The following is a 24994-nucleotide window of genomic DNA, read 5'->3' as shown; positions in this document are numbered from 1 at the left end:
TACACACGTGTGACAGGTAGGGACAGCTTAGGCAAAGTAATGGTAACACAGAGCATTGGGAAGATAAATCCAGCTAATGAAGCCTTGTACGTGTGATAGGATTAAGCAGAACATGAGGGGGCCATGGGAACACATTTACATATTTGTGGGGTTCAGGGCAGGAAGAACGAAAAACACTTTGGAATTCACACATCAAAGCATTCCGGCAAAACACAACGGAAGATAACAGGCAAATATTCTCCAGTTTACATGCATGTTCTCCTACATTTCAATATAGGAATATACTTCGTCCCTTGGTGTTGCACGGAATTTATATGGTCATGCAACTTCCTGGTGACTCGGAATATCCAGATATTTCTCTATAGGCGGAGTATTACACCATATAGAACTTTCACATACTGCTCTTATGTCTCCCTCATTCATTGTGCCAGAATTTCTCTCTTCCCCGGCTTAGAAAGAGCAGGTTGTGAAAACAATTATATATAATGAGTTAATCAGCCACAATTAGAGACATCACAAGACAGACTGGAGTGTCTGGCAATAGTCATGTGTTACCGGTGCAGCAATCCATACTGTAGAACGATATTAATTCCCCCTCTGGTAATCACGCACATTATAGATGCTGGATTTATTGCACTTGTTGCTGGCTGACAGCGCTCAGTAAGGAGATGTATAAAGATGGGAGTGGTGTTTTTTAGACCCGGCGCAGATTAATGTGCACCGTTAATGTAAGCAGACTCATACCAGACACACTATTGACCACATTACCTTGATTTGGGCATCAACTGAAAGCTGAAACACAACCAGGACAGTGGTAAGACACGCAGAAAGCTCTAAACATAATTTACATTGCACATTTCTATGTAAGCCTCATGCAAGATTGTAGGTAAATTATCTTCTAGGTCAGTGGTACTCCACTACAACCCTCACGTACACCGAACAGGATTTCTGTCTGTGTCAAGCTGTGTACACACTGTGCAATATGGTCGCTGACCAATTTTTGCTTAATATCTCTCAGCAATATATTGCTCAGTGTATCGGTTTAATCGGCGACCAGCGTGTTTGACTGAAAATTACAAGCTATTTTGTCTCATTCTGTCTCTACCTCATGGTCGCTGGTAGAGCCGGCCTTATCCAATTTGATGCCCTAAGCAAGATTTTTGTTGGCGCAGATGATGGCTCCACCAAACATAGGGGGTTATTTTGGTTCACTCTTTCTGACAAAATCCTTCTCAGATGGACAAAACCATGTGCACTGCAGGTGGGGCAGATGTAAAATGTGCAGAAAGAATTAGATTTGGGTGAGTTATTTTGTTTCTGTGCAGGGTAAATACTGAGTGCTTTATTTTTACACTGCAATATAGATCTCACTTTGAAGCAAAACCCCACCCAAATCTAATTCTCACTGCACAAGTTACATCTGCCCCACCTGCAGTGTACATGGTTTTGTCCATGTGATGCCCCTTTCCCACTGCAGGCTTTACACGTGTAAATGCCGTTTTTTTAGCCTTTTTAAACGGCTAGAGCTGCAGTGGGAAAGCTCCAGGTTGCTTTACACGGGTAACAAATACCGGTTTTTGTTACCCGTGTAAAAAGCAGTGTTTTTAACGTGTAAGAGCCGTTTTTTCGGCAGTGGGAAAGGGGTAGCCCTTTACACGTTAAAAAAAAAAACGGCATGGGGTCCCCCCCCACTGCCGTAACCAGCACCAGGCTGAAGGAGCCGTGGCTGGTATTAAAAAAAATCAGGAAACCCGACAAATAGGGGTTCCCTGATTTTTTACAACCAGCCCCAGGCTCCAGGTCCAGGGCTGGTTCCCAAAATACAGGGGACAAAATGACTAGGGGTCCCCTGTATTTTAAGAACCAGCCCCAGGCACAACCAGCCAGCAGGGTAATGCCACAGCCGGGGGACACTTATGATATAAGTTCCCGCGGCCAAAGCATTAACCCTACCGACCAGTCAGCCTGGCCAGGGGCCCTGGGGACCCCCCCAATAAAGGGGTCCCCCCCCTCCAGGACTTACCTGACCAGGCTGAAGCCTGGTGCTGTCCTCGATGCCCCTGGGCGGTGGGCATCGAGCTGATGGTATGGTGTAAAAAATAGAATAAAAACCATTGTCTTTTACTGGTGAACTATGAGTCCCAGCAAGCCTCCCCCGCAAGCTGGGACTTGGAGAACCACAAGTCCCAGCCTGCGGGGCATTAAAGGGCCCGCTGGGTCTTGTAGTTCGACAGTAAAAGAAAGAGTTAAATAAACACACTGACACACGTGAAAAATAAAAGTTTAATACATACATAACACATACATACTGATACTTACCTATCTTGTGCCCGTAGGTAGCCCTGGTCCTGATGTCCTGGTCCGTGTCGGCGTCTGTATCCATGTCGGCATCCCTGTCGGCGACGGCGTCGGCGGTCCGGAGTCCGAAGAAATCCATTTGGGAAGCTGTGGAAGGAAACCATACTCACCTGTCCCAGCGCGACGTAGTCCAGGTAAGGTCTTTGCAAAAAAACAAACCGACACCCCGAAACCAGACCGGACTGACGGAGACGCACGTGTGTTTGTTTACATCGTGCGGCTCCGCCTCCCGAATGCCGCTATTGGTCGCCTTGCGTCCTAGCGGCTCCTGATTGGCCGCTAGGCCGCAAGGCGGCCAATAGCGGCATTCGGGGGCGGAGCCGCACGATGTAAACAAACACCGTGCGTCTCTCAGCTGTCCGCTTGGTTCGGGTGTTCGGTTTGTTTTTTTTGCAAAGACCTTACCTGGACTACGTCGCGCTGGGACAGGTGAGTATGGTTTCCTTCCACAGCTTCCCAAATGGATTTCTTCGGAATCCGGACCGCCGACGCCGACAGGGATGCCGACATGGATACAGACGCCGACACGGACCAGGACATCAGGACCAGGGCTACCTACGAGCTCAAGATAGGTAAGTATCAGTATGTATGTGTTATGTATGTATTAAACTTTTATTTTTCACGTGTGTCAGTGTGTTTATTTAACTCTTTCTTTTACTGTGGAACTACAAGACCCAGCGGGCCCTTTAATGCCCCGCAGGCTGGGACTTGTGGTTCTCCAAGTCCCAGCTTGCGGGGGAGGCTTGCTGGGACTCATAGTTCACCAGTAAAAGACAATGGTTTTTATTCTATTTTTTACACCATACCATCAGCTCGATGCCCACCGCCCAGGGGCATCGAGGACAGCACCAGGCTTCAGCCTGGTCAGGTAAGTCCTGGAGGGGGGGGACCCCTTTATTGGGGGGTCCCCACTCCCCCAGGCCAGGCTGACTGGTCGGTAGGGTTAATGCTTTGGCCGCGGGAACTTATATCATAAGTGTCCCCCGGCTGTGGCATTACCCTGCTGGCTGGTTGTGCCTGGGGCTGGTTCTTAAAATACGGGGGACCCCTAGTCATTTTGTCCCCCGTATTTTGGGAACCAGCCCCGGACCTGGAGCCTGGGGCTGGTTGTAAAAAATCAGGGAACCCCTATTTGTCGGGTTTCCTGATTTTTTATTACCAGCCCCGGCTCTTTCAGCCTGGTGCTGGTTACGGCAGTGGGGGGGACCCCACGCCGTTTTTTTTTTTTTTATTCTCCCCCCCCCCCCCTATCTTTACACTGCTTAAACGGGTTTTTAAACGGGTAAGTGGGAATGTGACAAAAACAGCTTTTAAACGGTAATTTACCGTTTAAAAGCTGCAGTGGGAAAGAGTCTTTATGGCTCTTACCCGTTTAAAGACCCGTTTAAAAAAAACGGGTCATTACCCGTGTAGGCAGTGGGAAAGCAGCTTAAGAAGGATTTTGTCAGAAAGAGTGAACCAAAATAACCCCTTAGTGTTTAGGCACCAAAAATAACATACTGTAGAAACACACAAATAACAAGTGGCGCTTAAAATACAAGCAAGTAACACAATATTTAAATTTATAAACAATTGCTAGATGAAATCCTCCCAGGGCTTTAGATAAAAAAATAAACATATAATGGTATATTGGCAATAATACACACAACTAAAGATAGAAATATAAATCCCACAATAAAATATCACCCTAGGCACGGACCACAGTATATGGAACTGAGAAAGGTGAAAGGACAACTGCCTCTGCCCCGCCCCACCCACCAGACAGCACCTCACAGTCCCGGGCCCTCAGGCAGCAGCAGCACCGATGAGCACCCGCTCCGGTGCTACAGTGGGCTGGTGGGCGTTCGCCAGGCGGGCAGTGTTAATTTGAGTGTCAGCGCTGACAATCGGCTGCCGACCGTAGGCATAGGCTGACGCCCCAAGCAATTGCCTAGTACGCCTATGCCTAGGGCCGGCTCTGGTCGCTGGTGTACAGTGCATTGTGCACCAGCGCCCAGCAATTTTTAGCCAAAATCGCAAGAGCATGTTCCTGAGTAGAGGTGGGAGAAGCAGAGGCATATCTGCCCCTTGTTCAGGCTGCAGGGGGGGGTCATCCAATGGTACCACCATCAAGCCAGGGGTCTGAAGCACAGGGCCAGATCATAGTTAGGACAGCAGGGGACTCAGTGGCTCGCCACAGATTCTGTTCTCCCTCTATGGGGGTTGTGGACCCCCACGAGGGAAAATAGCAAGTCTGTTGGGATCTCAACTGTCAGGCAGTTGAACAGTCGATGTTTCAACATCAGTATACTGACTTCTGGGGTCCAAACCAACAGCCAGTCATCTGGCACCCATGGATATCTACAAGCACGAGGAAAATGACCTGCAGACCCTCAGTGTCCTGGTCATAGACTTTATCTGGTCAGTCTCTTTTGAGCAATGAAATGCATTTTTAAAAATTTTTGGGCACTTTAGCATGTTGCAGGTCACAAGATAATATATTTATATGTAATACACAGATTTGAAATGTTGGCATACATCTGCTTCTGACTGCTTGGAACGGAGTGCCACCGACTGTCTGTATACTTTTGTACCCACATGTGTGAGTTTGGTACGACCAGCGATCAGTGATATCGGCTAGCGATGGTGATGTCCCAGTTTGCAGCCCTGTTGCATATGGAGGAAGACTGGCAACTATACATACATTTATAGGCTTCATTACATCACCCAATTGTGAGTTGGTTACGCTAATGTTCTCCCCTACATATGGTGGAGTGGACGCCTACATCTATCCCAGTACCGGTCTTGGATTTCCTACACGTAAGGGTGTTACTGTACTTTGGACATACTAAACCATGAGCCATTTAATATTTCCCATTTTTTTAAAGGAGAATTGATTGACAGACATAAATTTGATTTATGGACATTTTATATCTCTAGATTTATCAAGTTTGTATTATTTTAGGACTTGTATAAATCAACATTTCCATGTAGGAACAAGGCCGAGCACCATATCTGTGGTTCTCTGTGTAATACAGTCATTCTATAGGAATTGGTGGTCCTGATTTACAGGTGGCAGCATAGGCTTTTTGTTTGAGACTTGGGAATTTTCTCATTTATATTGTAATAATTTTGACTCTGTATCTGACTTTCTGGGTTGGCCCACATCAAGGGTATTTAACAAAATGGGACATGCCAGCTTTTGTGGAACCACACATCACAGCATGGCCAGCAAGAGTTTTACATGCCCATATAGAAAAACTATGGCAGAACATGCTGGGATATGTAGCCCTCTTCTTTTTATCCTCGTTTTTCTCAATGTCTCATTTTACAGTACCTCTAGTCCCCCCCTTACCTCCTTTTTATCATTCACAGATCCCATTTATCAGGGTTACCACCTCATCCATTTAATTCCAGACACATTAATTACACAGGTTCTGTGGCTGATAAAAAAAACAGGTGAAATGGAGTCTTGAAGTCAGCCAGCCACAGAACCTGTGTAATTAATATGTGCCTGAAATTAAAGAGATGAGGTGGTTACCCTACTGTTTATATGTCTCAGCCCTCCTTCCAAATTTCTCTTAGAATAATTAGTGACTATGCCTGCCTTATAGTGAGAATGCTTATTTTTTTAGTCCATTTATTCCTGGTTAATAAACTATGGTAAAGCGCATAACATGCAGTGGGGGTAAGCAGCCAGAGTGAGGCTGATGATGTCACAGACAGACTGTGATGTCACAGCCAGTGTGAAAGAAAAGGCCCTGCTTGGGGACAGAACAATCACTCATTGGATGAGAGTGAGCGTTGTTGGTAGCTATACACCTGTGTAGCTGTAAACACAAGTTTTCTCATTACTTTAAATTCAAGTGAATTCTTGGAACATTTACAGAAAATGTGGCTGCCTCATTTTGGGCTGACACAACAACACAGAAGTAAGATTCTGAAGGGCCGCAGTTTGACCGGCGGCCTTATTGAAACTGCTCAGCAAATACTGCGCCAGCAATTTTATGTACAAGGATTGCAATCAGTTTTGAAAGGTACGAATGAATCCTTTGATGCCATCTCGGGGTTTGCAGTACAATTACACGCAAATAGAGATAACCGCCACTGCTTTATGTCTTGTTTCCGGCATGGACAAATACAAGTTGCAGACAGCTGGGATTGGCAGCTTACCCCCTCTGCTAGCAGACAACTACAAGAACTCTATGGGAAGGTTGTTCAAAAGGACACCCTGAAAAACATCAAACTCCTGGATGTGGAGAAACAGGACCGATACTCAAGAGACTGTGTAGTATTTTCTATAGCGAATGCTGTGGAACTCCTCTTCACCGGCGATGTGAACATCTGCAGATACAACCGTCCATTAATGAGGCCACATCTCATACAGTGCCTGGAGGATGGAAAGTTCACACCTTTTCCAAAAATTGGGAAAAGAAGACGCATAGAAGAGGAGTATGGAAGTAATAAGCGGAGGAGACCGATTCCAGCTTTTGCCAACTGCAGAGAAGAAACTGAAATAGTGCCACCACCTCCAAAAAGACAGAAAACAAAACATGCTGTCATCAGTATGAACAGAACAAACTGAGGTAACTCTTTCCGGCAGTTATTATCTGCAGGTCCACATCAAATCCCACATGGCATCATATAAGACTGAGCAGAGAGGAAAACTGGGGATTAGGGCTATTGGCGACACCCCAAAAACAAAAACGACACACAGCAGCCACCTCATGGGTGTGTTGGAAGAGCTGCTAAGCTGCTAATTATTATTAATATGTTGTCAGTTAAATCAAACTCATTGATAACGTAATCACATGAAGATATAAAACCTGAATACTTTAGCTAGTAAACAAACAAAAAATCAAGTTAACATAGGATGCTAGGTGCCACCTGTGACCTTATAATTTTCAGCGACCTTAAATATCCCAACCTTAACTAAAATCTACAATCTCTCTCAATACTGGTACTTTTACTTCTCTGTTCAAACATGCAATGAGAACTCCCATTCTGAAACCCCCCCCCCCCCCATCATACATACAATTATGACCCAAACGCTTTCTTTCTCACTACCAGCCTATATCTCTTTAATTATCCCAAAATATCTCCCATCTCGACCACTCCAATCTGCACAAGATTTGCGTCTCTCTTCTGCATGGATCACTAGATCCCATTCACTATTACAGGACTTTATTGGGCTGCTCCCATCCTATGGAATGCCCTTCCACGCACAATAAGACTCTCCACTAGCCTCCAAACGTTCAAGCGTTACCTGAAAACTCACCTCTTCAGGCAAGCCTATCATATTTAAGTTCTACACGCATAACCCTCTGAGGTTCTTATGTATTATATAGCTTCCCTTCTGGACCTGCAACTTGGTGGGACTGCTATGCTATTACTGGTGCCTATCCTTGTTTTTCCCTCCTTCGTCCCTATAGATTGTAAGCTTGCAGCAGGGCCCTCCTACCTCCAAGTCTGTCAGTTGTTACCCAGTTTGTTTTATCACTGTCTACATTGTAAGGCGCAACCGAAACTGCTGCGCTATATAAGAAACTGTAAACAAATAAACAAACAAAAAAACAGAGAAATACTGTAAGTGATCCCAGTGGATCATGTATGGCGGAAAGACAGAGTTGGTTTAGTGTTCATGTCGGAGATGAATACAGGACAAACTGCAGGAGGAAGTATTACAGTGTCAGGCTTGCAGGATCTTGTGGACGGGAGTCCAGCGGGGCTTGGTCAATGGGTAGACGAAAGATGGCAGGTGGAATGTAGGTTCTTTGCATAGGCAAACTAGACTACCCTGAGCGAGAGCGTGGCTTAGTTCACTAGCAGCTGGGGCTGGGCAGAGACCACAGTTCGTAGCAATCAGATGAGTGAGTAAGACGGGACTGTGGCAACGCCAGCTGAAGCAGCGGAGGTGGCGTAGGGGATGGCAGCTGTAGCTGCTCGGTAAACCGAGGCGCACCGGGTTTTGCTACGGAGAGAACTCTGGAGTTTGGTGCCGGCGGTGCAATGAGTGCAGCTTGGGAATTCACGGAAGGTTGCCATTGGAGGACACAGGAGTAAGCCGCTGTAGATACACAGGCGAAACCTGCAGGAGGTGCACAGGTGCAAGTTTGCTGGAGGGTGCACAGGTGTAAATTGCTGGAGGGTGCACAAGTGCAAGTTGCTGGAGGGTGCACAGGTGCAAATTGCTGGAGGCTGCACAGGTGCAAGTTGCTGGAGGGAGCACAGGTGCAAGTTTGCTGGAGGGTGCACAGGTGCAAATTGCTGGAGGGTGCACAGGTGCAAATTGCTGGAGGGTGCACAGGTGCAAATTGCTGGAGGGTGCACAGGTGCAAATTGCTGGAGGGTGCACAGGTGCAAATTGCTGGAGGGTGCACAGGTGCAAATTGCTGGAGGGTGCACAGGTGCAAGCTGCTGGAGGGTGCAAGCTGCTGGAGGGTGCACAGGTGTAAGCTGCTGGAGGGTGCACAGGTGTAAGCTGCTGGAGGGTGCACAGGTGTAAGTTGCTGGAGGATGCACAGGTGCAGGTTGCTGGAGGGTGCACAGGAGCAGGTTGCTGGAGGATGCACAGGTGCAGGTTGCTGGAGGATGCACAGGCATAAGTTGCTGGAGGTTGCACAGGTATACAAGCGAAATCACAGAAGGGCTCTGTGGAGCTCAGGATGCAAGCTACTCACGCAGGAACGATTTGCAAAGAACTGGCGTCTGCTTGCACCCAGGGAACTGGCTTTATTCCCCTGGGCTCATTCTGATTGGTCCAGCTACTGAAGGACCTATTCTGATTGGCGGGCTCCGGGAAAATGGCGGCGCCCGGCGGACAGCAGGCAGCTGCCCCTGCTACCCAGCCGAAGACACACGCCAGAAGACAGGCAGAGGGAGAGACAGAGCGTCCACAGGAGGACACGGCAGCGGCACCCACCGGCCCGGACCCCAGACACACGGAGACCAGACGCCGCCGCAGGACACGGACGGGTAAGCGCCGCCAACGCTGCCCAGCCGTGACATACAGCTCCTGTAGAATAAATGTTTTATGTTGATAAATTGAATAATAATAATAATATTTATATAGCACTTTTCTCCCAATAGTGCTTTACCATTGTCTTTACCGATCAGAATACAAAACAAGCTGAACAGTACATAACAGTAAAATGCTTGAGTAAATAGGTAGGTTTTTATTCTATTTTTAAAGGATTCTACAGTGGGGGCATCTCGCACTGTGCGAGGAAGAGAGTTCCATAGGAGTTGGAGCAACAAAGCTGAAAGCTCGACCCCCCAAATGAATTCAGGGAAATTCTGGGTACTGTTAGTAGTCCTTCTTCAACGGATCCAAGTAATCGAGTAGGACAGTAAGGAATCAGCAGCTGCTGCACGTACCTTGGGCCTTGGTCATGTAGGGCCTTGCAAGTTAGTAAGCCAATCTTGAAAACAATTCTCCATTTTACAGGTAGCCAGTAAAGGGAGTACAGAATGGGAGTTGTGTGGCAGGAGCGGGGCTGGTTAGTTAATAGTCTGGCGGCTGCATTTTGTACCAGCTGCAAGTGGTGCAATTCTTTTGATGGGAGACCCAGGTAGAGAGCATTGCAGTAGTCTAGGCGCGATGATATAAATACATGTATGACATAAGGCAGGTCTTCTGAGGGAATTAAGTGCTTGATTCTGGCTATGTTCCTTAGATGATAGAATGAGGATTTGATTGTGGCTGACAGACTCAGCACCTCGCAGCCACAGGCCTCAGGCAGCAGCAGCACCGATGAGCATAGGTGAATCTAAGGGGTGGTCCGGGGGTGCACCGGACCACCCATTAGACCGCCGTCTGCATAAAATGTTAAGAAATGACAGCCGGGCAGCGCACAGCACTTTATGCCTGGCTGTATAGTCTGTCAGTGGTGTAACTAAAAGTTTTCTGCACCCCCCCACACACACACACAGTAAAGTTAACCCCCGCCTTACCCCCTCCAATAGCTGCTGTAGCAGGTCTCCGGTCCCGGCTCCCCTGTCCCCTCCTGGCTTTTGCTTCTATTGTAAACTGACCATCACAAAATGTCCGCCCCCATACAGAAGCACACTGTCTGCTGTATGGGGGCGGACATTTTGTTATGGTCCGTGCATGGGGGTAAACTGTGGTGGTGGTGGGGCACTGCCGAAATTTCGGCGGGGACGACGACAGAAAACGACAGTGCGCACAATATTTCAAATGTCCACTCCGCTGGAGGGGAGCAGAAGGGGGGTTTGCACTGCACCATGTTCCTCTCCTCATAGAAGCAGCTGCACCGCTCTCCATCTCTCCCTACAGCAGCAGCGAAGGCTGGGCTGGCTCCTCATATAAAAATTTACAGTAAGTGGCACTTTGGGGGCATTTCTTAAGGGACGCTACTAGTGGCGGCATGTGGTGGCATTACGCATAATGGGCATTATTCTAGTTTACTCTTTCTGAAAAAATCCTTCTTAGATGGACAAAACCATGTGCACTGCAGGGAGCAAATGTATCATGTGCAGAGAGAATTAGATTTGGGTGAGTTATTTTGTTTCTGTGCAGGGTAAATACTGGCTGCTTTATTTTTACACTGCAATATAGATCTCACTTTGAAGTAAAACCGCAACCAAATCTAATTCTCTCTGCACAAGTTACATCTGCCCCACCTGCAGTGCACATGGTTTTGTCCATCTAAGAAGGATTTTGTCAGAAAGAGTGAACTAGAATAAGGCCCAATGTGTGGCTTCATGTGTATGGGACATTACAGTGTGCAGCATCATGTGTAAGGGGCATTATGTGCACAGCATCATGTGTAAGGGGCATTATGTGTGCAGCATCATGTGTAAGGGGCATTATGTGTGCAGCATCATGTGTAAGGGGCATTATGTGTGCAGCATCATGTGTAAGAGTCATTATGTGTGCAGCATCATGTGGAAGGGGCATTATGTGCGCAGCATCATGTGTAAGGGGCATTATGTGCGCAGCATCATGTGCGCAGCATCATGTGTAAGGGGCATTATGTGCGCAGCATCATGTGTAAGGGGCATTATGTGCGCAGCTTTATGTTTAATGGGCAATTCAGTGTGCAGAAAGTGTAATGTGTACTATGGTGGGCGGCATCATGGGTTATGTGTACTATGGTGCGTGGCATCATGTGTAATGTGTACTATGGTGCACGGCATCATGTGTAATGGGTACTATGGTGCGCGGCATCATGTGTAATGGGTACTATGGTGCGCGGCATCATGTGTAATGGGTACTATGGTGCACGGCATCATGTGTAATGGGTACTATGGTGCGCGGCATCATGTGTAATGGGTACTATGGTGGGCTGCATCATGTGTAATGGGTACTATGGTGTGTGGCATCATGTGTAATGGGTACTATGGTGGCATCAAGCAAGAACCCCCTAGCAATGAGCCCGTAGGTAAGCGGCACTTATGTGGCAAATATGTAATGTGCATTACAGTTTGTTATATAGTATGTAATGGGCATCATTATGTGTGGCACAATGTGTAATGGGTATTATGGTGTGTTGCCTTATGTGTAATTGGCATTATGGCGTGTGGCTTAATGTGTAATGGGTATTATGGAGTTTGCTAAAATGTGTAATGGGAATTACTGTATATGGTCTAAAGTGTAATACCACACCCCTTTTTGTGATGCCACGCCTCCTTCCCATGAGGCCACAACCCCTTTTTGTGATGCCACACTTCCTTCCCATGAGGCCACAACCCCTTTTTTGCCGCGCGGCTTCGCAGCGCAAAAGGTCCCCCTGCTTCTGTGTCTAGATCTGGGACCACCCATTACCATAATTGCCTAGATTCGCATATGCCGATGAGCACCCGCTCCGATGCTACAGTGGGCTGGCAGGCGTTCGCCAGGCGGGCAGTGTTAATTTGAGTGGCAGTGCTGACAGTCGGCTGCCGCCCTTAGGCATAGGCCGACGCCCCTAGGCAATTGCCTAGTATGCTATGCCTAGGGCCGGCTCTAGTCGCTGGTGTACAGTGCATTGTGCACCAGCAACCACCAATTTTTAGCCATAATCGCATGAGCATGTTCCTGCAACCAGCGACCCACAACACAAAAACACACTGGCTATATGGTTGCTCAGCGACCATTTAGCCAGCGACAATGGCTTAAATTGCCCGTGTGTACAGGGTTTAAGCAGATGGGGAAATTACTGACTGGGCAAAATAGGTCAAGTCACCTGTGCATGAAACATACGAATGGGCAAACAAGACAGGTTTCACATCTTCCCATGTAGACCAAGATCCTGAGTTGGTAGACGGAGATACAGAATATTTAGTAAAGCTATCATGATGGGGTGGCCAATGGAAATATAATAGTCAGCACACAGTGGTGGCACAGACCAGCCATAACATATAGGGGATGGTGTAAGTAAGTGAGTTTCATTTATATAGTGCACTTTCTCCAACAGGACTCAGGGCACTTGTATGTGTATATATAAGCATTTTGTATGTATAAATAAATAATAAAACAAAATAAACAACAGAAAAGAGAACTTTCAAAGGTGCATACACACGGAACGATTTGGCATACAATGTAGGCGTTCCCGATTGATAGGAACGACCAATCGCTCAAACAGTTTCATGTGTATGAACGATATCAATGCCACTCGTTAAGAGAGGACTATGATCTTTCATGCACGCAGAAAAATCATAGACTAATCTGCAATTTGTTCAAACTGTTTCATGTGTATGTACGATGAACGATTTGGTAAAAGCTGACTGACTGGCTCCCACTCCCCTCCACCATCGTTGAAGATCGACTGTTCTGTTGAATTCTTTTTAGGACTAGAGTCATTAGTGAAATGGGTGAGTAATAAAGAAAGTCTTGCAGGATTTGTGGCCTCTCGAACTGCGCATGGCAGCGAGATCCAGAAAGTTTTGGAGCTGCAGAGCTGAATGCTACACCCTCAGATGGATTCAAGGAGATTCTAGGTACTGCTAATATTCCATCCACAGTTTGTACCAGCTGTAAGCCCTGATTGAGAGTCACACAGAGAGATCCTCAGACCCAACAGCGAATCACAGAAGCGGGAGTCTATTTACGCCACACGCCTCCTGCTGCATTCATTAGTGCTGTTTCGGGTTTATAATATGGTTGCGTAGTTATTCCATTGATGTGATCCATCTGGCAATGTTGCAACCTCAACAGGGGCTAATATTAGACAAGTGAGCAAACATCAATACTGTATGTGGCACTCTTATGTTTAAAGCTTGTGCAACTGGAGGTACAAAATAGGCCCCAATAAAGGTACAGGATGTCACCATCCGAGCCTTCCGCTGAGTGGAAGTAGCTGTACACAACAAGGAAACCCCCAACCCCCCCCCCCCCCCCAACCCCAATACATTTTTCTTTTCAATATCGTATTCTGTGCAACTTCACTAACCAATCGCTGCAAATGTCGCCATCTTGCTCCACAACCCTCAACGCTTCAGAAATAACCCAATCTCCGTAATATCACAAGTCACTAATGAAGGCTGAATACCGGCTGAGCCGTTTTGTAGGCAACAGGTAAATTATCATTTATATTTAATGCAGAGAGAAGTGGGGCACAGCTGAAGTCATGTAGCAGGGGTTAACGCATCTCAATAAAATAAAGAGAGAAATGATCTGTGGCCTCTATTGGGGTAAACTGTTATAAACATTAAATAAATATGGTGCAGTATCATGAAATGCTCAGAGATCTCTCATTTATTTATGCTACATTTAAATCTCATTTAAACCACCGTAAGTGCTGTAAAGCGCTAGCGAACGGCAGGGGAATGAAATCCAACTCATCAAGTACCAAGTGTAAAGTGTCATGTTGGGTGATAATGAAAGTCTAACAGGTTGGATTAGGCGCATGCAGCATTTATCGTTATTATCCGTTAATTCTCACTCATTTGGCCTTGTGTTACAGGAGCAGTGAGGTGACCGACACGAATAGAAACATTATTAAGAGCTAAAATGGAATCTTTAAGCAGTTTAAAATAAAATACAATAGAAAAATAAGAGATTTCCATATCTGAACGTCAGTGTCTGTACTCTGTAGTATCCAGGGGAGAGACGGGCCCCTGATTGCCCCCCTAAAGAAACCCTTGAGGTAGCATGGGAGCGTGATTTGGGATTACAGCTAGGTGATGAGGATTGGTCTGACATCCGACAGCGGATTGCTAAAGCTTCCATTAATGTTAGTGTCAGGGAAACGTCCTATACAGTTTGCACCCGATGGTATCTGACCCCTGACAAGCTATACAGATTATATGCGCACAAAACGGATCATTGCTGGGGAACCTGTGGGATGGTGGGTACTTATTTTCACATTTGGTGGGAATGCCCTGTGATCCAACAGTTTTGGTCGATGGCAGTAAATTTCATGTCAGCTATTCTCTTCTGCAACATACCAATAGATCAGCGGTTATCAAACTGTGGGTCCTGACCCCAAAGTGGGTCCCGACTCCATGTTGCTGACCGTCAGGCTGACGACTTTTCTAATCTTAGTCAATGATTCAAGGAGTCTGAAAAATCTGTTGAATTGTCTGTTATTTTACACTCCCATCACTCTGTGCCTCCACAACGCTGCCATGTATGTGCGGTCTGCTGACTATACATGTGATGTGATGACCTTCTGCGGTAACTTACTGAGGTCCCGTAGTTATTTTTACTGTCTGATGGGGTCCCAGAGCAAAATAGCGGGAGGAAAGAAAGAACTCTTTTTTTGGGGGCCACATTTTTTTAAATGTAACTTTTGTTTCATTTTGATGATAAAATTAAGAGGAAACAACTATCATGACAAAGACATACATATACGACACAAAACAAACACATGCAAAATGTCAAAATTATGACAAAAGATAAAAGATAGAAGAAGCCCTTGCACCAGATATTATTTGTCTGTGGCAGAGGGGCTAGAATCAGATAATTGCGAGTTAGCGAAAAATATATTTTTGTTAGTGCAGAGTTAGATGTCAGCTGAAACAAAGTGTGAGCAGGGAAAGATATCGGAGCAAAAATGACACAAATGAGAACTTTACAGTATCAATTAATGAAGCAGTTCACTGGGACGATAGGCAGAAAAGGAGTGGGGTTGTTTTCTGTGAATGGAGGACCAGAACAGTGCAGGGTGAGAACAAGAGGGCGGAGGGCCCTGGTCGTGAGTGCATACAGTTCGGGAGGTTGGGAGTGATGAACCATGAGAAGATGAGGGAAAAAGGAAAGTCACTGGACGGCCCCTGGGTACAAATTTAGGGTGGGTTTGAATCCATGTAGTGTGATAGGCAGCCTTATAAAGGGGTGGGGGAGAGCTGCTTGGGAAAAGCATTGGATGCAGAGGTGGGAGAAGCAGAGGCATATCTGCCCCTTGTTCAGGCTACAGGGGGGGGGGGTCATCCAGTGGTACCACCATCAAGCCATGGGTCTGAAGCACAGGGCCAGATCATAGTTAGGACAGCAGGGGACTCAGTGGCTCGCCACAGATTCTATTCTCCCTCTATGGGGGTTGTGGACCCCCACAAGGGAACATAGCAAGTTTGTTGGGATCTCAACTGTCAGGCAGTTGAACAATCAATGTTTCAATGTCGGTATACTGACTGCTGGGGTCCAAACCGCCAGCCAGTCATCTGGCACCCATGGATATCTACAAGCACGAGGAAAATGACCTGCAGACCCTCGGTGTCCTGGTCATAGACTTTATCTTGTCAGTCTCTTTTGAGCAATGAAATTAATTTTTACAATTTTTTTGGCACTTTAGCATGTTGCAGGTCACTAGATATTATATTTATATGTAATACACAGATCTGAAATGTTGGCATACATCTGCTTCTGACTGCTTGGAACGGAGTGCCACCGACTGTCTGTATACATGTTGTGTGAGTTTGGTATGACCAGCGATCGGTGATATCGGCTAGCGATGGTGATGTCCCAGTTTGCAGCCCTGTTGCATATGGAGGAAGATTGGCAACTATACATACCTTTATAGGCTTCATTACATCACCCAATTGGGAGTTGGTTACGCTAATGTTCTCCCCTACATATGGTGGAGTGGACGCCTACATCTATCCCAGCACCTGTCTTGGATTTCCTACACGTAAGGTTGTTACTGTACTTTGGATATACTAAACCATGAGCCATTTAGTATTTCCCATTTTTTTAAGGAGAATTGATTGACAGACATAAATTTGATTTATGGACATTTTATATCTCTAGATTTATCAAGTTTGTATTATTTTAGGATTTGTATAAATAGACATTTCCATGTAGGAACAAGGCCGAGCACCATATCTGTGGTTCTCTGTGTAATACAGTCATTCTATAGGAATTGGTGTCCTGAGTTACAGGCGGCAGCATAGGCTTTTTGTTTGAGACTTGGGAATTTTCTCATTTATATTGTAATAATTTTGATTCTGTATCTGATTTTCTGGTTTGGCCCACATCAAGGGTATTTAGCAAAATGGGACACGCCAGCTTTTGTGGAACCACACATCACAGCATGGCCAGCAAGAGTTTTACATGCCCATATAGAAAAACTATGGCAGAACATGCTGGGATGTGTAGCCCTCTTCTTTTTATCCTCGTTTTTCTCAATGTCTCATTTTACAGTACATCTAGTCCCCCCCTTACCTCCTTTTTATCATTCACAGATCCCGTTTATCAGGGTTACCACCTCATCCATTTAATTCCAGACACATTAATTACACAGGTTCTGTGGCTGATAAAAAAAACAGGTGAAATGGAGTCTTGAAGTCAGCCAGCCACAGAACCTGTGTAATTAATATGTGCCTGAAATTAAAGGGATGAGGTGGTTACCCTACTGTTTATATGTCTCAGCCCTCCTTCCAAATTTCTTTTAGAATAATTAGTGACTATGCCTGCCTTATAGTGAGAATGCTTATTTTTTTAGTCCATTTATTCCTGGTTAATAAACTATGGTAAAGCACATAACATGCAGTGGGGGTAAGCAGCCAGAGTGAGGCTGATGATGTCACAGACAGACTTTGTGATGTCACAGCCAGTGTGAAAGAAAAGGCCCTGCTTGGGGACAGAACAATCACTCATTGGATGAGAGTGAGCGTTGTTGGTAGCTATACACCTGTGTAGCTGTATACACAAGTTTTCTCATTACTTTAAATTCAAGTGAATTCTTGGAACATTTACAGAAAATGTGGCTGCCTCATTTTGGGCTGACACAACAACACAGAAGTAAGATTCTGAAGGGCCGCAGTTTGACCGGCGGCCTTATTGAAACTGCTCAGCAAATACTGCGCCAGCAATTTTATGTACAAGGATTGCAATCAGTTTTGAAAGGTACGAATGACTCCTTTGATGCCATCTCGGGGTTTGCAGTACAATTACACGCAAATAGAGATAACCGCCACTGCTTTATGTCTTGTTTCCGGCATGGACAAATACAAGTTGCTGACAGCTGGGATTGGCAGCTTACCCCCTCTGCTAGCAGACAACTACAAGAACTCTATGGGAAGGTTGTTCAAAAGGACACCCTGAAAAACATCAAACTCCTGGATGTGGAGAAACAGGACCGATACTCAAGAGACTGTGTAGTATTTTCTATAGCGAATGCTGTGGAGCTCCTCTTCACCGGCGATGTGAACATCTGCAGATACAACCGTCCATTAATGAGGCCACATCTCATACAGTGCCTGGAGGATGGAAAGTTCACACCTTTTCCAAAAATTGGGAAAAGAAGACGCATAGAAGAGGAGTATGAAAGTAATAAGCGGAGGAGACCGAACCTAGCTTTTGCCAACTGCAGAGAAGAAACTGAAATAGTGCCACCACCTCCAAAAAGACAGAAAACAAAACATGCTGTCATCAGTATGAACAGAACAAACTGAGGTAACTCGTTCCGGCAGTTATTATCTGCAGGTCCACATCAAATCCCACATGGCATCATATAAGACTGAGCAGAAAGGAAAACTGGGGATTAGGGCTATTGGCGACACCCCAAAAACAAAAACGACACACAGCAGCCACCTCATGGGTGTGTTGGAAGAGCTGCTAAGCTGCTAATTATTATTAATATGTTGTCAGTTACATCAGACTCATTGATAACTTAATCACATGAAGACATAAAACCTGAATACTTTAGCTAGTAAACAAACAAAAAATCATGTTAACATAGGATGCAAGGTGCCACCTGTGACCTTATAATTTTCAGCGACCTTAAATATCCCAACCTTAACTAAAATCTGCAATCTCTCTCTTACTATTCAAACATGCAATGGGAACTCCCATTAAGAACCCCCCCCCCCCCCCACCCATACAATTCTGACCCTAACTCTCTTTCTCACTACCAGCCTATATCTCTTTAATTATCCCAAAATATTTCCCATCTCGACCACTCCAATCTGCACAAGATCTGCGTCTCTCTTCTGCATGGATCACTAGCTCCCATTCACTATTACAGGACTTTATTGGGCTGCTCCCACCCTATGGAATGCCCTTCCACGCACAATAAGACTCTCCACTAGCCTCCAAACTTTCAAGCGTTACCTGAAAACTCACCTCTTCAGGCAAGCCTATCATATTTAAGTTCTACACGCATAACCCTCTGAGGCACTTATGTATTATATGGCTTTCCTTCTGGACTTGTAACTTGGTGGGACTGCTATGCTATTAATGATGCCTGTCCTTGTGTTTCCCTCCTATATCCCTATAGATTGTAAGCTTGCAGCAGGGCCCTCCTACCTCCAAGTCTGTCCGTTGTTAACCAGTTGGTTTTATCACTGTCTACATTATAAAGCGCAAAGGACTCTGCTGCGCTATATAATGGGTGCCCCATTACACCATTATAAAGTCACTCTTCTATTAACAAAAATATGAGTTCTATAAACTGAGGAAGCCGCTGATGACTGCTAAGAGGCGGAGAAACGCGTTTTTTCGAGCTGTGTTTGATGCCAGGATATCGCAAAGTGACCCCTGTATACTGCTGCTAAAAATTGTCTGCAAAGTGGGTACACTGCTTTGGCTGCAGCTGCATCCCTCCTCAGCAATTGAGAATATCCAGCTGAGTAGAGGAAGGACTGAGCCCTGACCACACACATAGAGTGGGGACATTTCTGTGCAGCTTGAAGCTCTATCTAAAGAGCAGGACTGGTAACTGTGCACACAAATCTGCCTTGTCAGTGTTGTATTGAGAAATAAGCATATTAGTTACCATATATGCCAAGCATCCGTTTGTCTTATGTTGTTTGTCCTGTCTGTCTGATCTATGTTTGAAGTGCACTTCTAATGAATTTTTATTCTATGTATAAATTGTTATATATTGTTTTTTAATAAATAATTCCATTAAGGAAAATTATTATTGTTATTTTTTTCTGAGTACAACTGCGCTCCTTGGGTATGCATGCAGCCTAGGCAGCGTGTAATTTCCTTGAGTTCTATAAGAGTACGTACACACACAAAAAAAATATTTTTTCACAATGATAAATAAAAGATGCAAGAAAATAGGAGGCTAGCGTGTACTTCGGAAATGAGTGAAAAGCTCATTCTAAATGACTAAAACCTGCAGAAGCCAAATGTCAATCTGTCCCTGTACATTGTATACTGGATGCAGAAGGGCTGCCACTTACCTGCACCTCCGCTAATACGGAATGACGTAAATAGGACACTCACCTGAGACTGCAATAGCAGGAGTCAAGGAACAGTCACAAAGGATTCAACTAATTGCACAACAATATCAGTTCCCTGAGGTGTAACGCTTTCCATATTATTAAGGCTGAAACTAACACAGCATTAAGTGCCTGATTCAGACCCGTCTGCTAGCCTGTAGCATATACAGTGCACAGGTCAGCACCTTCTGCCCGCACTAGCATGCGAGGGGATGTGTACCAGAACAAACCCCTTCGCATGTGGCCGAGGGGAGAGAATTTATTCGATGCTCCCTTTCCATCGAATTATTTCTCTCCCCTTCGGTAACAAAATTCAGTCTAAACTGACTTTTATTTCCGCCGCAGATCGACAAAAAGGGGGCGGGCACTGACGTCATGTGATGTCAGCTGCCCTGCCCCAAGCAGGATATCGACCCGTCTGTATTCCCAGGGGGAATAGTCAGTGTTTTCATAAACGCTGGGCATACCCCTGCTGCTGTGTGAAACTCGCCGAAGCCGTTCGCTCCTGGGGGTTTGCACATGCGCAGGCTCCAAACATCGCAGAAGGGGCCGAATTCGGAACGGGTCTGAATCAGCACTAAAGTGTATATGAAAACACTACGATACAATGGGCAGGAATTACATTGAAATTCACTATAAAACAAACATATTATACTGAAAAGCCAACAACTCATGCTGTGGAGGAGCGAGAACACTGAAGTCCATTCAGTATTCAAGCAGAGATGTCTATGAGTGTGAATCATCCGTAACCGCTCACTGATATGTAACGTGTGGCCACGGAGCATAACTAGTTCTATAATAATCACACAGAAGTACCCCGTACGTAACCTGATTATCTACTTCTACACAAACTATTGTCCTGTTTTTTAGGCACATCATGAGGCTTACAGGCATATAAGATGAACAATGTGATTATTTGTGGACTGTGCCATTGCCTTGTCTACAAACAACCAAAACCCCAAATACTGGTTCTGATCCACTTAGGACCTGCACTAACAAAGTTCCTGTATGTGCTATGTTACAAGCTGGATATCCAAGGGCACAAATTATGAAATGTAACAAGCAAAAAGGATACAATTACGTGCCGGTCCGAAGGCATCCTGTGGCGTAACTTATCCAACTTCTCCAACTCTTTTATCTCTTTGTTCCTGACCGCATTGAACTTCTTAATTTCTGCCTGCAGGTAATGGGGAAATGTTACAGAGACAACAGACAGATGGGCTACTGACAGCACAGGGAGACAGTGACAAGCGGCAGACAGGAGACCAAGGGCACAGGGAGACAGTGACAAGCGGCAGACAGGAGACCGAGGGCACAGGGAGACAGTGACAAGCGACAGACAGGTGACCGACGGCACAGGGAGACAGTGACAAGCCGCAGACAGGAGACCGAGGGCACAGGGAGACAGTGACAAGCGACAGACAGGAGACTGAGGGCACAGGGAGACAGTGACAAGCGGCAGACAGGAGACCGAGGGCACAGGGAGACAGTGACAAGCGGCAGACAGGAGACCGAGGGCACAGGGAGACAGTGACAAGCGGCAGACAGGAGACCGAGGGCACAGGGAGACAGTGACAAGCGGCAGACAGGAGACCGAGGGCACAGGGAGACAGTGACAAGCGGCAGACAGGAGACTGACGGCACAGGGAGACAGTGACAAGCGGCAGACAGGAGACTGACGGCACAGGGAGACAGCGACAAGCGGCAGACAGGAGACTGACGGCACAGGGAGACAGTGACAGCACAGGTAGACAATGAGAGTGGCAGAGAGGATGCGGACGGCACAGGGAGACAATGCCAAGTGGCAGACAGGAGACTGATGGCACAGGGAGACAATGACAGCACAGGCAGACAATGACAGTGGCAGACAGGAGACTGATAGCACAGGAAGACAGAAAGTGACAATTGGCAGACAGGATGCTGACAGCACAGGGATACAAACTTGTGGAGGTAGGACACTGAAGGCACAAGAAAACAGTGGCGAAAAAAAACCACTGACAACACAAGGAGGCCATGGCAAGTTGCAAACAAAACACTGACAGCACAGGGAAACAAACACATGGCAGACTGAACACTTAGGGCACAGGGAAGCAGATAATGGACAAGGCATTGCCGGCACAAGGAGACAGAAATGCCATTACCTGCACCAGTAGACAGACACACAGAAACACATGGAGGGTATACCACTGACTGCACAAGCGCACTGATATATGAGAGGGACAGGCCACAGATGGCCCATGGAGACAGAGATATATAAGACAGACAGACAGACAGAACATTGCCTCACAGTTACACAGAGACAAGTTGTGGATTGGCAGCTCTGTACTTACCCGTTTTTCCTTAACTAGAATTCCATACATTTTGATGGGGCTTACAACTTTAGTTTCCAGCCTCTCCACCTGAAAGTAAGAAAATAGCCAGTGACCGGAGATAATTCCACCATTTCCTTCTAGACATCATGTTTGGTAAATAACATTATTCTAAATTGTTCAGACTTCAAAATAAGATTTAAACACAGATATACAGAAGTGTTTATTACTCTATAAAGATATTCCAACTGTTTCCCAGTACATGGTGGAACACATGCTCGCAGTGGCGAAACTACCATAGGTGACCAGCGCCCCAGGGCCCCTGGGGACTAAGGGGCCCACTGATGCCCCATCATACTCTTCCTGTCAACCACTTTTCTTTCCTGTCACACTATGCCTCCCCCAGCATCTCCCTATCACCCTCTGCCTTGTTGAATATTGTAAAAATGGGTTGAGGTTATATTTTTGCACCTACAAGTTCCGCCACTACATGCTCAGTACCATAACCTCCTCTGGCCAGATTATCTCCTGCCCTCCCCGCTCCTGCTCTGACCAGCACCTCTCCTCCCCCATGGTCAGGCTTTGCTTGATCAGCCCAGTTCCTCTTGAACTACACCATCATCAAGTCAGATTCTCTACCTGTCTCCCCAGCTTTAAAAGCTCCTTAACCCCTTCCCGACATTTGACGTACATTTACGTCATGGCCGGGATGTACTTCCTGACGCATGGCATAAATGTACGTCATGACTTTAAACTGTCACCGCGTCTATAGACGCGGTGACAGAGGGACGATGGCTGCTGTCCCTGACAGCAGACATCTTCCCTCGTGGCCCAGGGGGGGCAGCGATGCCCCCCCCCATCGGCGATTGCTGCGATTGGCTGTTCAAATGTGAACAGCCAATTGCAGCGTTTTCTGTGTTCTGTGTATAATTTTGTCTCTGCTGCCCCCTAGTGTCCAAAAAAATTAAAAGGAGGTTGAAATAATGATGGAACATAAAGTAGACATATGGTCTTTGTTAGTTATTAACTATTTTGAGTGGTATGATTATTTGTCTCACAAGCAGAAAATTTAACATTTTGCAAATTGCAAAATTTTCAATTTTTTTATGACATTTTGGTATTTTTCACAAAAAAAAACCAGACTGTATCGACCAAAATTTACCATTAACTTAAAGTACAATGTGTCACGAGAAAACAATCTCAAAATCACTGGGATAAGTAAAAGCAATAAAAAGTTATCCCCACATAAAGTGATACATGTCAGATTTGAAAAAAAGGGCTCTGTCAGGAAGGCAAAAACAGGCTGCGGCGGTAAGGGGTTAATGCAGACCTTTTTATATTAGGGTGTAACAACCCTGATAATATCCTGAAACTTGTCTCCTCCACCTCTCCTCCACCTCTCTTCCATAGATCGTTCCTAATTAACCTTTTAACTGTTCACTCCATCCTCTTAGTATGAACTTAAGAGCAGGGCCCTTCAACAGCAGGGCCGCTTTGGTCACCCTAGCACTATCCATGTCACCAGTGCCTGGCTGAATCCATCCAAATCTATCCGTTCGCCCATACTTTGGTTACTGAATCCGTTCTCCCCATGACTTTGGGCCCGGTTCAGCCCCGTGAGCAAGGCTGCTATTTTTGCACATGGACAAAAACCATGCTGCACTGCAGGTGGGGCAGATGAAACATGTGCAGAGAGAGTTACGTTTGGGCGAGTTATTTGATTTCAGTGCAGAGTAAATACTGGCTGCTTTATTCTTACACTGCAACTTAGATTTCAGTTTTAACACACCCCACCCAAAATCTCTCTCTGCAAATGTTACATCTGCCCCGCAGCATGGTTTTGTCAATTAAAGAAGGAGATTGCTTTTGCAAACCACCACCTTAGTGCACACTCCTCATAGCATTAGAGGGTTGCCCAATCGCACCTCTTATCAATCCTACACAGTCTGTGATGTGAGATCAATGTTTAGCATGCTAATAGTGGCTGCCAGCGTGCAAAACAGTTGACCCCCCCCCCCAATCATCATAGAGGTGAGGAGCAGCATTAGCCATTTCTTATATAGGATACCCTGTTACACAATAAGGGGCTGCATACACTTTATGGCACCTTATAAAAAGATAATAATGAGCACATCATACTTGAGGGAAACGAATGTGCATTCTACACACAGTATAAACATAAAAGGACATTTCCCAAGGCTACAAAGTGAGGGCTGTATTCACTGCTTTATCCAGGATATCAGCGTGAGGGAAAATGCTGACCCGGCTTTTATTAAACTCCCAAGTGAATGGCAGCCAGCAATTAATGAGTAAATAATTATCTCGCCAGCAGCCTTGTTTCCTGGAAAAGTGCCTAATTAAGAAGGTTCCGAGTCGCCCTTTACCTCCACTTTCATTCTTTCCTCCTATAGAGAGATCATTTAACTGCCTGCGCCGCCTGATTCATTAACGCTCTTCTGTGTTTGAAATTACCCAGCAAAGGTCAGCTTTCCGCCAGCCGAAGATGAACACTGTTGCGTGTAGATTATTGCTTTGAGGATTAGCTCGCTATGAATATGGAGATGCGACAAGCAGGGAGGAGGAGGGCGGAATCCTGTAGTAATTGACTTCCACATACATTGCTGTTTGTGCGACCTCTCTCTGATACTGGAATTAGCTTTGAAGCCTCGCTCGCTACTTCCCCTTTTATCCATAATTTAGGCTCTTTCAAGCATATTCAGCGCCAGCAAATGTCA

At 45.8% G+C, this 24994-nt stretch overlaps 1 protein-coding gene across 1 annotated transcript in view; it reads right to left on the bottom strand.

Moving 5' to 3' along the window:
- The window catches only part of CIBAR2 (CBY1 interacting BAR domain containing 2), a 44137-nt gene that overhangs the window by 12962 nt on the left and 6181 nt on the right, over positions 1-24994 (bottom strand). The window contains exons 3-5 of the mRNA XM_083165431.1: positions 22281-22349; positions 21026-21127; positions 19955-19960 (exon numbers count right to left, since the gene is read on the bottom strand). Coding sequence (XP_083021557.1) covers positions 19955-19960; positions 21026-21127; positions 22281-22349 — 177 coding nt within the window. The remainder of the gene's footprint in view (positions 1-19954; positions 19961-21025; positions 21128-22280; positions 22350-24994) is intronic.

The sequence above is a fragment of the Crinia signifera genome, chromosome 11 (assembly GCF_055691185.1).
Source record: "Crinia signifera chromosome 11, ASM5569118v1, whole genome shotgun sequence".
Classification (NCBI taxonomy): Eukaryota; Metazoa; Chordata; class Amphibia; order Anura; family Myobatrachidae; genus Crinia; species Crinia signifera.
The sequence above is the reverse complement of the archived record's forward strand: the minus strand, read 5'-3'. Positions and strand labels throughout refer to the sequence as shown.